This window comes from Ahaetulla prasina, chromosome 12 (assembly GCF_028640845.1).
Source record: "Ahaetulla prasina isolate Xishuangbanna chromosome 12, ASM2864084v1, whole genome shotgun sequence".
NCBI lineage: Eukaryota > Metazoa > Chordata > Lepidosauria > Squamata > Colubridae > Ahaetulla > Ahaetulla prasina.
In genome coordinates, this window is record NC_080550.1 from 13,095,339 (window position 1) to 13,109,113 (window position 13,775).

Here is a 13,775-nt window from a genome sequence, read left to right on the forward strand (position 1 = left end):
TGGGGTGAGGTCAACAGTAGATAGTCTTTGGTTAAAGCTTTGGGGATTTTGGGAGTCAGGTAGTGCATTCCAGGCATTAACAACTCTGTTACTGAAGTCATATTTTCTACAATCAAGATTGGAGCAGTTCACATTAAGCTTAAATCTATTGTGTGCTGGTGTATTGTTGCGATTGAAGCTGAAGTAGTCTTCGACAGGAAGGACATTTTGGCAGATGATTTTATGAGTAATACTCAGGTCATGCCGAAGGCAACCAAGTTCTAAATTTTCTAAACCCAGGATTTCAAGTCTGGTGGCATAAGGTATTTTGTTGTGATGAGAGAAGTGGAGAACACTCCTCTAATCACATAAGAATTTATGTTTTATTTATGTTTTATTTATTTATTTATCTTAGGACAATAATTTATTGTCATAAGAATTTGCATATCATCAGGCCTCAAATCTTTGCTTGCAACAGTATGAGGGTTTCAAAAACAATTGCAGCCTTCCTTCTCCTTGGCAGCTCCCGACGTCTTCGGTGTCATCGTTCATCCGTCTTTGGTTTCTTTCTGAGCACCAATGACGCACCGACATTTAGGGAATGGGGATATTTTCATGATACTGGAGATGAAGTAAATGAAAGCATTGGTCTAACTGAAGAGTGCAGCAAAAGGCACACGAGGCAGGATGCCCAGACCTCTTAAGAGCCCTGACATTCAACAGTCAATCCAATCTCATTGAAATTGGAAATGGCCAGCCGTGAAAGGGCAGTGGTCACTTTTAGAATAAAATTATATTCCTGCTCCTCATTAAGAAATCAAGCGAAGGAAGAAGAAGAGGAATGTTAAGATGAAGGTGTAGAAATGGATATGTCAATGAATGTTAAACTTGTGTGTGAGATGATTATATTGAGTATGGATGTAGCTGTTTAAGAGGAATTAACCTACATACTTGACATGTAAGAAGTGATGTAAATTTGTACCAAGATAAAGAAGTATATAATTTATTAGCTTAAATTTGAGCACAATGTTTAAAAGCGGAGGCGTTAAACTATGTCCATTGTTTTTAATTTGAATTATTAATAAAAACTGATTAAAAAAAAGAAATCAAGCAAAGGAAGACGGCATTTCCTTACAAGCAACCTTAAGTGACTGTCAACTTAGCTTTAATGTTGTAGGCAGCAATGGCTGAAATTGTCTGGTGTTTGGGAGACAGCTGTTTCCAACCTGCCTTAGAAACTCTAGGACCGCGTTTCTCAACTTTTAACAACTTTCAAATGTGTGGACATCAGCCCACCTGGGGAGTTCTCGAATGGTCATTAAACAAATGGTCATTAAACAAACCCAGTTTGCCCCATTGACTTTGCTTGTAGGAAGCTGGCTGGGAAGATCGCTGTCAGGGTTCCAAGTCATACATCCATAGTGAACAAAAACTCTGAGGCAGGCAGATACTTCAAAGTATTTTTGAAGATTTTGGTTACCACCTTTAAAGCGCTCCATGGCTAGGGCCCGGGTACTTACGGGACCGCCTGCTGTTATCTTATGCCTCCCACCGACCCGTACGCTCTCACAGAGAGGGCCTTCTCAGGGTGCCGTCCGCCAGACAATGTCGGCTGGCGGCCCCCAGGGGCAGGGCCTTCTCTGTGGGAGCTCCTATGCTTTGGAACAAACTTCCCCCTGGTTTACGTCAAGTGCCTGATCTTCAGTCTTTTCGCCGTGAGCTTTTTTTTAAATTTTATTTACATTTATATCCCGCCCTTCTCCGAAGACTCAGGTCAGCTTACAGTGTACAAGGCAATAGTCTCATTCTATTTGTATATTTACAAAGTCAACTTATTGCCCCCCCAACAATCTGGGTCCTCATTTTACCTACCTTATAAAGGATGGAAGGCTGAGTCAACCTCGGGCCGGGCTTGAACCTGCAGTAATTGCAGGCTACTGTATTTTAATAACAGGCTTCTAACAGCCTGAGCTATTACGGCCCCTGAAAACTGAAATAGCTGAAAACGCATCTATTTATTCAAGCGGGACTGGCCTAATTAAATTTTAATCCGGGGTTATTTATATTTTAGGGGTTTTAAACTATTTTAAATGTTTTAAATTTTTTAAGTTTTTGGCCATTTTGTAATATGTTTGTTTTAGTCTTGTTTTAATGTATATATTGCACTTTTTTATTTGGCTGTACACCGCCCTGAGTCCTTCGGGAGAAGGGCGGTATAAAAATCGAATAAATAAATAAATAAATAAATAATAAAGAATTGTTTTACTGGATATATCATATTGGCACAGTTCTGGTGAAAACCGTCTCTGAAGGTTCCCACGGTTTTCATCTAATTAAAAGTAAAAGTTTTCCCCCCTCCCAAATAATGTCACATCGTCCAATCAAGGTGCCCTCTGATTGCCTGGTGACATCACTCCTCCTTCCTCTGACCAGGTGTGAGAATGTCCTTGGTGCCCAAGCAAAAATATTTTGTTTTGGCTACAAAACCCCAGCTATCTCTATTCACCCACCATCCATGAGCTCCAGTGTAGCAACACTGAAGCTCCAAGATGGCTTCGGTCAGGTCAGCTTCAGGGCTGACAGTCACAAATGATGATCACATGACAACCATCATCAATACATGTTGGTTGCAAAGCACACGGAGTTTGATTATGTGAGTGTGTGAGGATGCTGCAGCAGTTGCAAGTAGAAGGGCCAATCATAAGTCACAATTTTCAGTGGTGTTGTGACTTCAAATGGTCACTAAAATGAAGTAAGTCAACTACCTGCACCTGCTTCTCATGTTTCTTCCCCTTCCATCTTGTCCAGGTTGTCATAGAAACGGATACCTCTTCCTTTGAGTTTGACTTCCTGTCATCGGACGATCTGGAACAAGCAGTCAGCCACATGATTACTTCACTCAAAAAGGTTTTTCCGGGATCCTCGCCTGGGTAAGGAATTGTCAGGGATGATAAACCAGTAAAGATGTCCCAAAGCTGCTTTTTCCAAAAGGCATCTGGACTTCCTTGGGGTTTTCCTCCCCCCCCTTCTTCAGAAACTTCTTGGATGAGAAGTTCTTGGATGAAGAAGCTTCTTGTGTTCTGAAGAAATGAAGAAGCTTCTTGGATGAGAAGTGAAATGTTTTCAAGGGGGGGAAAAAACAAGAAAGTCCAGGTGCTTTTTTGAAGAAAAGAACACACCTTTGGGACAACCATGACCTGGATGATTGAGAACCTCCATAGACATAGGTAAAGGTTCCCCTCGCACATACATGTTAGTCGTTCCCAACTCTAGGGGGTGATGCTCATCTCAAAGCCAAAGAGCCAGCGCTGTCCGAAGACGTCTTCATAGTCATGTGGCTAGCATGACTCAATGCCAAAGGCGCATGGAACGCTGTTACCTTCCCACCAAAGGTGGTCCCTATTTTTCTACTTGCATTTTTTAGGTGCTTTCAAACTGCTAGGTTGGCAGAAGCTGGGACAAATAACAGGAGCTCATCCCCGTTACGCAGCACTAGGGATTCGAACCGCTGAACTGCCGAATTTTGGTCAACAAGCTCAGCGTCTTAGCCATTGAGCCCTTTACCTTTCCATAGACATACAACCACTAAAAATGGAATCTAGGCATGACCATTGAAGCATGAGCATTGATACCCTGGCTTTCTAGGTCTTGCCGAATTACAATTCTCGGCATCTTTCTTCACCTTAACTGATGATAGCTGGAATTGTCCTCTGTTTTAGAAACTTCTATTCAAAAGCGATGGTTGAGATGTTGTGACTAAGACTGATATTGAACAAGCTCGCTTTTTAATTATTCAATACAATATTTATATATTCTGATATCAAAACCATTGTTAAGGGATAGAAATATAAAAATAACATGTTTTTTTATAAAGCAGTAGCTTCTCTCATCCAGCCAGCTCCCCTCTCAAAAGAAAGAAACTCTGAAATAAAATGGTATTCGGCAGTTTTTTTTTCTTTTTGGTAAAGTTATTTCTTTAATGCTAATTTAATCACCCTCTTGATATTAAAGAGATCTCCTCCAGAACGCCTCTCCCAGCTTGCTTGCAAGAATTCAAGGGACGACCAATTCGTTGGAAGAAGCATGGAAAGAAAGTCCTTGTGGTAATTCAACTATATGGAAATTAATGGGGGGAAAACTATTCCAAGTAATAGTTGGTTCAAGTAGCAATTGGAGAACAGTTGATCTAAATGCATGGTTAACGTGGTGATAAAGCTACGTCATTTTTCCCTGAAAATGGGATAACGTTCTTGGAGGAATAGATAACCCAAGAGCCTTCAATAGAATAGAATAGAATTTTTTATTGGCCAAGTGTGATTGGACACACAAGGAATTTGTCTTGGTGCATAAGCTCTCAGTATAGATAAAAGAAAAGATCATCAAGAATTCTAAGGTACAACACTTAATGATAGTCATAGGGTACAAATAAGCAATCAGGAAACAAAATCAATATCAATATAAATCGTAAGGATACAAGCAACAAAGTTAGTCATACAGTCATAAGTGGGAGGAGATGGGTGATGGGAACGATGAAAAGATTAATAATAGTGCAGCCTTAGTGAATAGTTTGACAGTGTTGAGAGAATTATTTGTTTAGCAGAGTGATGGTGTTTGGAAAGAAACTGTTCTTGTGTCTAGTTGTTGTAGAAGTTGAAACAGTTTATGTCCAGGATGCGAGGGGTCTGTAAATATTTTCACAGCCCTCTTTTTGACCCGTGCAGTATACAGATCCTCAAGGGAAGGCAGGTTAGTAACAATTGTTTGTTCTGCAGTTCTAATGATCCTCTGAAGTCTGTGTCTGTCTTGTTGGGTTGCAGAACCAAACCAGACAGTTATGGTGGTGCAGATGACAGACTCAATAATTCCTCTGTAGAACTGGATCACAGCAGCTCTTTGGGTAGTTTGAGCTTCCTGAGTTGGCGCAGAAAGAACGTTCTTTGTTATGCTTTTTTAATGACGTTTTTGATGTTAGCTGTCCATTTAGATTTTGCGATATTAGTTGGGATGACATAGTTGGGAAATAGTTGGGATTACAATTTCATAATATTCCCCCCAAGGGAATTGTAACTGAGGACAGTCAGCATCTAAATAACCTTGAAGGCTGGGGTAGTATTCATTTACCTTCACTACCAGTTCGCAAATGTGAGCACACGCACGTAGGGCCTTCTGCACATGCACAGGGCATCAAAAACAAGATGTGATGACATCCAGGCAGGTGGGTGGAGCCTTCTGCAGCCACTGCTACTGGTTCGCCTGAACCAGAAAGAACCGGCTGAATACCACCACTGCTTGAAGGTAGCATGTACCCATTCCCTTGACTTAATGCACAACTGTGTTGTTACTGTCCAATCGGAACTTCCATGCACTTTCTGAAGCAGAACTTCACAGTGTGTCACAAGATCTGAATGACTTTTGGAAATACTATTAAGCTATTGAACTGTTTCCTTCCAATACTCTACTCTTTGGAAAGCATTTTAAGCAAAGATCTGTCCGTATTCATATCAGAAGCACCTACAAAGCTAACTGAAGGGTGCTTCTGGGTTGAAACAATTTGCCGGTGACAACACCACTGCCTAGAGGATGCCCGATTGCCAAAAATACAGGTAGTCCTCAACTTAGGACCACAATTGAGCCCCAAATTTATGTTTCTAAGTGAAACATTTGTTAAGCAAGTTTTGCCCGATTTCATGACTTTTCTTGCCACTCTTGTTAAGTGAATCATTGCAATTGTTAAGTTAGTAACATGGTTGTTAAGCGAATCTGGCTTTCCCGTTGCTTATCAGAAGGTCACAAAAGCGGATCATGTGACCACGGGACAGATGCAAAATATGAGTTAAGTAGATCTGCTTTCTCCCTGTTGCTTGTCATCTTCTTGCCACTTTCTCCCAGCAATGGGCCAATTGTTTCCTTGACTTTTTTCTTGTTTTTAACATGTTGGAAGAAGCTTTTTTTATTATTTTTTACTTTTGTCGCTAGCCTTTGTTCATTGTGAGCCTTAGCTTTCCTCACTTCATCTTTACAGGCTCGGGCTGTTGCTGATATTCTGCCTTAGTTATTTGCCCCTCTTTCCACTTTTTATATTTGTCCTTTTTGTCTTTCAATTTGTCAGATAGTTCTTTATGCATCCATGCTGGTTTCTTTTGTGATCTACTATTTTTCTTCTTCATTGGTATTGTGTTAGACTGTGCTTTTATAATCTCACTTTTCAAAATTTCCCAAGCTTCTTGAGTTGTTTTCCCCCTGAGGATTCTCATCCATTGAATCCTTCTCAAGATCTCTCTAAGTTTATTGAAATTAGCTCTCTTAAAGTCCAAGACTCTAGTTTGACTTTGTTCTACTACTTGTATTTGCTTAATGTTGAATTCCAATATTGCGTGGTCACTTGCCCCCAAGGTTCCTGTAGCATGAACTGGATGATTGAGAACCTCCATAGACATAGGTAAAGGTTCCCTCGCACATACATGCTAGTCGTTCCCAACTCTAGGGGGTGATGCTCATCTCAAAGCCAAAGAGCCAGCGCTGTCCGAAGACGTCTTCATAGTCATGTGGCTAGCATGACTCAATGCCAAAGGCGCATGGAACGCTGTTACCTTCCCACCAAAGGTGGTCCCTATTTTTCTACTTGCATTTTTTAGGTGCTTTCAAACTGCTAGGTTGGCAGAAGCTGGGACAAATAACAGGAGCTCATCCCCGTTACGCAGCACTAGGGATTCGAACCGCTGAACTGCCGAATTTTGGTCAACAAGCTCAGCGTCTTAGCCATTGAGCCCTTTACCTTTCCATAGACATACAACCACTAAAAATGGAATCTAGGCATGACCATTGAAGCATGAGCATTGATACCCTGGCTTTCTAGGTCTTGCCGAATTACAATTCTCGGCATCTTTCTTCACCTTAACTGATGATAGCTGGAATTGTCCTCTGTTTTAGAAACTTCTATTCAAAAGCGATGGTTGAGATGATGTGACTAAGACTGATATTGAACAAGCTCGCTTTTTAATTATTCAATACAATATTTATATATTCTGATATCAAAACCATTGTTAAGGGATAGAAATATAAAAATAACATATTTTTTTATAAAGCAGTAGCTTCTCTCATCCAGTCAGCTGCCCTCTCAAAAGAAAGAAACTCTGAAATAAAATGGTATTCGGCAGTTTTTTTTTCTTTTTGGTAAAGTTATTTCTTTAATGCTAATTTAATCACCCTCTTGATATTAAAGAGATCTCCTCCAGAACGCCTCTCCCAGCTTGCTTGCAAGAATTCAAGGGACGACCAATTCGTTGGAAGAAGCATGGAAAGAAAGTCCTTGTGGTAATTCAACTATATGGAAATTAATGGGGGGAAAACTATTCCAAGTAATAGTTGCTTCAAGTAGCAATTGGAGAGCAGTTGATCTAAATGCATGGTTAACGTGGTGATAAAGCTACGTCATTTTTCCCTGAAAATGGGATAACGTTCTTGGAGGAATAGATAACCCAAGAGTCTTCAATAGAATAGAATAGAATTTTTTATTGGCCAAGTGTGATTGGACACACAAGGAATTTGTCTTGGTGCATAAGTTCTCAGTGTAGATAAAAGAAAAGATCATCAAGAATTCTAAGGTACAACACTTAATGATAGTCATAGGGTACAAATAAGCAATCAGGAAACAAAATCAATATCAATATAAATCGTAAGGATACAAGCAACAAAGTTAGTCATACAGTCATAAGTGGGAGGAGATGGGAATGATGAGAAGATTAATAGTAGTGCAGCCTTAATGAATAGCTTGACAGTGTTGAGGAAATTATTTGTTTAGCAGAGTGATAGTGTTCGGAAAGAAACTGTTCTTGTGTCTAGTTGTTGTAGGAGTTGAAACAGTTTATGTCCAGGATGCGAGGGGTCTGTAAATATTTTCACAGCCCTCTTTTTGACCCGTGCAGTATACAGATCCTCAATGGAAGGCAGGTTAGTAGCCATTGTTTTTTCTGCAGTTCTAATGATCCTCTGAAGTCCATGTCTGTCTTGTTGGGTTGCAGAACCAAACCAGACAGTTATAGTGACACAGATGACAGACTCAAATAATTCCTCTGTAGAACTGTATCACAGCAGCTCTTTGGATAGTTTGAGCTTCCTGAGTTGGCGCAGAAAGAGCATTCTTTGTTAAGCTTTTTTAATGACGTTTTTGATGTTAACTGTCCATTTTAGATTTTGCGATATTAGTTGGGATGACATAGTTGGGAAATAGTTGGGATTACAATTTCATAATATTCCCCCCAAGGGAATTGTAACTGAGGACAGTCAGCATCTAAATAACCTTGAAGACTGGGGTAGTATTCATTTACCTTCGCTATCAGTTCGCAAATGTGAGTGCACGCACGCAGGGCCTTCTGCACATGCACAGGGCGTCAAAAACAAGACGTGATGACATCCAGGCAGGTGGGTGGACCCTCCTGCAGCCACTGCTACCGGTTCACCCGAACTGGAAAGAACCGGCTGAATACCACCACTGCTTGAAGGTAGCATGTACCCATTCCCTTGACTTAATGCACAACTGTGTTGTTACTGTCCAATCGGAACTTCCATGCACTTTCTGAAGCAGAACTTCACAGTGTGTCACAAGATCTAAATGACCCTCCGTTTGGAAATACTACTAAGCTATTGAACTGTTTCCTTCCAATACTCTACTCTTTAGAAAGCATTTTAAGCAAAGACCTGTCCGTATTCATGTCAGAAGCACCTACAAAGCTAACTGAAGGATGCTTCTGAGTTGAAACGATTTGCCGTTGACAACACCACTGCCTAGAGAATGCCCGATTGCCAAAAATACAGGTAGTCCTCAACTTAGGACCACAATTGAGCCCTAAATTTATGTTTCTAAGTGAAACATTTGTTAAGCGAGTTTTGCCCGATTTCATGACTTTTCTTGCCACTCTTGTTAAGTGAATCATTGCAATTGTTAAGTTAGTAACACGGTTGTTAAGCAAATCTGGCTTCCCCGTTGACTTTGCTTGTCAGAAGGTCACAAAAGCGGATCATGTGACCACGGGACAGGATGCAACCATTAGAAATACCACATGGACCAGTTGCCGAGCGTCTGAATTTTGATTACGTGACCATGGGGAATGCTGCAATGATCATTAAGTGTGAAAACAGTCATAAATCATTTTTTTCCCATGCCGTTGTAACTTTAAACGGTCACTAAATGAACTGTTGTAAGTCAAGGACTACCTTTAATGCAATCTTTGAGGAGGTTCCTTTCATTTCCCTGTTAAGCAAGCGCAACTCTGAGATTCAAGCCTATCTCCCAGCTTGATCTTGAGACTACATCAGCTACAACCAAATTGTAATTTTTTTTAAAAAAAAATAATTTTTATTAAACTTTTAACTTTTAAAAACAAAATAAAGAAAAATACAACAAAAGACAAAAACACATTAAAAACACATAACAAACATAACATTACATATTTTACAGCTTGCATATCGGCATAAATATATATTCTCTGTTCTTATTCAATCATTCCTCTACATACTTATATTTACGTTGGTATCTATTTACCAATCCGTCCACAATTCAATGGTTTACACTTCTTGATTTTAATTTAATTCGGTTAACATTCTAATTTATTATTTTGATTTCTTTTTTCTAACCAATCATATAATTTATTCCACACTTTGTAGTATTCCGACTCTTCCCTTTCCTTAATTTCTAGTGTCATCTTGTCCATTTCTGCACACTGTAAGATTTTTCGGATTATTATTTCCTCTCCTGGAACATTGTTTTGTATCCATCCATATGCGACAGCAACCGAATTGTACTTTTATTTAATGTCATTTCTGGGGATCTGTAGATTAATTGATGGCTCTCTGTAAAGTTATGTAAACTCTTCCCCTGTCTTCTATAACGTGGATGCCGGCATCTCGATTCAGTCAGCTGCAGCTGCAGCTGACTGTTGGAGGCGAGTTACTGGCCCCAAAGGATAGGGTGCGCAACTTAGGTGTCCTCCTGGATGAGCGGCTGTCGTTTGAAGATCATTTGACGGCCGTCTCCAGGGGGGCCTTCCACCAGGTCCGCCTGGTTCGGCAGTTGCGCCCCTTCCTTGATCGGGATGCCTTGTGCACAGTCACTCACGCACTCGTTACCTCTCGCTTGGATTATTGTAATGCTCTCTACATGGGGCTCCCCTTGAAGTGCGCTCGAAGGCTTCAGTTAGTCCAGAATGCAGCTGCGCGGGTGATAGAGGGAGTGTCACGTATCTCCCATGTAACACCTCTCCTGCAGACTGCACTGGCTACCTGTGGCTTTTGGTGCACTTTAAGGTTTTGGTTATGACCTTTAAAGCGCTCCATGGCTTAGGGCCTGGGTACTTACAGGACCGTCTGCTGTTACCATATGCCTCCCACCGACCCGTGCGCTCTCACAGAGGGACTTCTCAGGGTGCCGTCCGCCAAGCAATGTCGGCTGGCGGCCCCAGGAAGGTCCTTCTCTGTGGGGCTCCCACTCTGGAGCGAACTTCCCCGGGTCTCGCCAAATACCTGACCTTGGACCTTTACGCATGAACTGAAGACACACCTTTTTTTATTCGCACGGGGCTGGCTTAAATTTTATGGATTTTATAGTTTTTATTATTAATTTTAAATGGGGTTTTAGTTTCTATATTTTTTAAATTTTTAGGCAAATTATAATAAGTTTTTTAATCTTGCATTTTATATAATATTGTCTTGTCTGTTTTTATTTGCCTGTACACCGCCCTGAGTCCTTCGGGAGAAGGGCGGTATAAAAATCAAATAAATGAAATAAATGAAATGAAACAGTGGTCACCAACCAGTGGTCCACTGGTGGTCCACGAGAAAATTTTGGTGGTCCGCAGAAAAATTATTTGCATTTTTTATATTGCACTAGATACTATTTATCTTTTTAAAAAATTCATATTAGTGGTCCTCGGGATTTAAAATTATGAATTTAGTGGTCCCTGAGATCCGAAAGGTTGGTGACTCCTGTTCTATAATACTTAGCATCTCCTCGTGCTTACAGGTGGATTCTCAGAGACCTACGCTGCCCTCTGCGATTACAGTGGCCTTTCTGTTCAAAAGGAAATCCAATGGGTAAGGCGGAACGCTAGGAATGAGATGAGTCATTTTTAGCTTAGCCACAAACATAAAAAAAAAAACCCAACAACTTTGGGCTTTGTAGAACCATCAGCTTCAGTGTGTTGACACACAATTCAGGCAAGGACTGTTGTTGGTGAGACCGGAAATCTTACAATAAGAGAACCCTTTATTGTGAATTTTTCAAAAGATGGAGACGGTCCATTTGTTGCCTTTGGGACTGACTGTGCCTTTACAACAGGTTCATTTGTCAAGCAGTAAGTTCTTTGAAAGATTCTGTCCGAGTTTTGTTGCAGAAATCAAATCCAGAAAGCACACACAGGTAACTGATCCAGCAGGGTTCATTAACATCTCTTTATATATAATAATAGAACACATGAAAATAAATATACAATGCCCACAGCAAAGGAGAGAACAGTTTTCCATTCAGAGTTGTAGACAGACTAGACTAGTTTCAGTTTCGATTCCCAGAGCAGCACTCAGAGCTACAAAGCCACGCCCAGGCTCCTTCCTGCCTCAGCTCCTATTGGCTGACCTTGTTGCTAAACCCTATTCATTGGCTGACCTTGTTATCAGGTCTCTGCCAGTCATGAGTTCTCTGAGAGATTCAGGAATAGAGGATTTGTGGGTTGATGTTCCGAAATTGTTATTTCTTCCAAGATCAACTGCACTGGAAGTTAATCTTGGAAGAAGATTTTCTTCGAGGGAAAGGTGGAACGTATGCTGCAAATTGCTGTGCTAGAGCCAATAAGAAATTAGCTCGAGAATGTGTGTGTGTTTTTATTTCACCCTCCTTTATTTACAGAAATATAAGGTGTTTGATCTGCCGCTTTTAGCATTTTCCCTACTACCGTGTTTCCCCAAAAATAAGACCCTGTCTTATATTTTTTTGAACCCTGAAATAAGCACTTGGCCTTATTGCCATGCGCTCACAAGCCCGACTGGGCTTCTTATTAAAGGTAAAGGTTCCCCTTGAACATATAGAAAAGAGCCCTATACATTTGGACACCCCAGCTCCCTACAATGTAAAAACTGCCAGGGGTTCCCTAAGGATCTACCTGAAGGCTTGGGAGAACATTTAGTTTGCGGGCATGTTGCTAAAAATGTACCCTGTTTTCCCCAAAATAAGACATCCCCTAATAAGAAGCCCGGAACACAGTGGCTCAGTGACTAGGACGCTGAGCTTGTCGATCGAAAAGTCGGCAGCTCGGTGGTTCGAATCCCTAGTGCTGTCGTGTAACGGGGTGAGCTCCCGTTACTTGTCCCAGCTTCTGCCAACCTAGCAATTTCGAAAGCACGTAAAAATGCAAGTAGAAAAAATAGGGACCACCTTGGTGGGAAGGGAACAGCGTTCTGTGCACCTTTGGCATTGAGTCATGCCGGCCACATGACCATGGAGGCGTCTTCGGACAGCGCTGGCTCTTCGGCTTTGAAATGAAGATGAGCACTGCCCCCTAGAGTCAGGAACGACTAGCACATATGAGCGAGGGGAACCTTTACCTTTACCTATTAAACTCCTAATTTCTACCTGTTATCCAACCATTGATAAAACAAGTCCCAAGTTCAAAAATATTGTGTGTCTTCTTTGTCTTTTATCTTCAATATTAATCTGTCAATTTCTGCACAGTCTAATATTTTCTTATTGGCCGTAAGAGAAGATTTTTTTTCCCCCTCCCAGGATGTGGATAATATTTATCACACTCGGGGATGCAGAGAATTCAACCTACTGGATTTCAACCACCTGCCCAGCCCGTGAGTTTATATAAAAGAATCTGGGTTAGGGCTTGGATGTGCAAATTGTAGGCTGGAGTTTGTGCGACAGCAATCATGAAATAGTGTTAAGTTCAAACACCTGCAGCCCCCAATTTCATTCCTTGCTTTAAAAAAAGGATGCAGAATTCTAACCTTAAATGAGTTGACTTCAGCTTACGACTGCAACTGGGATCAGAATTTCTCTGTTGCTAAGCAAGGCAGTTACTGAGTGAGTCGCCCCCAATTTTACAACCTTTTTTGCCATGGTCGTTAAGCAAATCACTGCAGTTGTTAAGTGAATCACCCAGTTCTTGAGCAAATCAGGCATACCCCATGGGTTCTGGTGATCAGGCAACTCAGCTGGGATCGTCAGAACCCTTTAAGAGCTTTTTTCCCTCTGGCTTTTAAAAGCATTTTTTTTACAAACTCTTCGGCCGAAGAGGTTGTAGAAAAAATGCTTTTAAAAGTAAAAAAAAAAAAGTTGGCCACACCCACCCAGTCACATTACTCCCCACCACCAAGCCACACCCACAGAACCGGTAGTAACAAATTTTACATTTCACCCCTGGTCTAAAGTCTTATAACAGATTAACAGAATAACAGGATCGGAAGGGACCTTAGAGGTCATCTAGTAAAACCCTTGCTCAAGCAGGAGACTCTATATCATTCCAGACAATTGGCTGCCCAGCCTCTTCTTAAAAACCTCCGATGATGGAGCATCCACAGCTTCAGGAGGCAACCGGTTCCGCTGGTTAATTGTTCTCACTGTAGTTAGATGAGATTTTTCCTGAACTGCTATTTTAGCTCCAACACTTTCCAACTGGCACTGACATTATCTTTGTATATTGTTTTTATTTTTCTGCAGAGATATCGCTCTTTGTGTAGCCAGCTTATCCTTTAATCAGTGGTTTACAAAGCTAAGTTGCAAAGACTTCAAACTGGTGAGTGCAGTA

General features: G+C 41.0%; 1 protein-coding gene across 1 annotated transcript in view; it reads left to right on the forward strand.

Annotated features, from left to right (window-relative positions):
• The window catches only part of CARMIL2 (capping protein regulator and myosin 1 linker 2), a 105,425-nt gene that overhangs the window by 15,213 nt on the left and 76,437 nt on the right, over positions 1-13,775 (forward strand). The window contains exons 5-9 of the mRNA XM_058155413.1: positions 2,788-2,909; positions 3,991-4,082; positions 10,997-11,067; positions 12,749-12,822; positions 13,688-13,763. Coding sequence (XP_058011396.1) covers positions 2,788-2,909; positions 3,991-4,082; positions 10,997-11,067; positions 12,749-12,822; positions 13,688-13,763 — 435 coding nt within the window. The remainder of the gene's footprint in view (positions 1-2,787; positions 2,910-3,990; positions 4,083-10,996; positions 11,068-12,748; positions 12,823-13,687; positions 13,764-13,775) is intronic.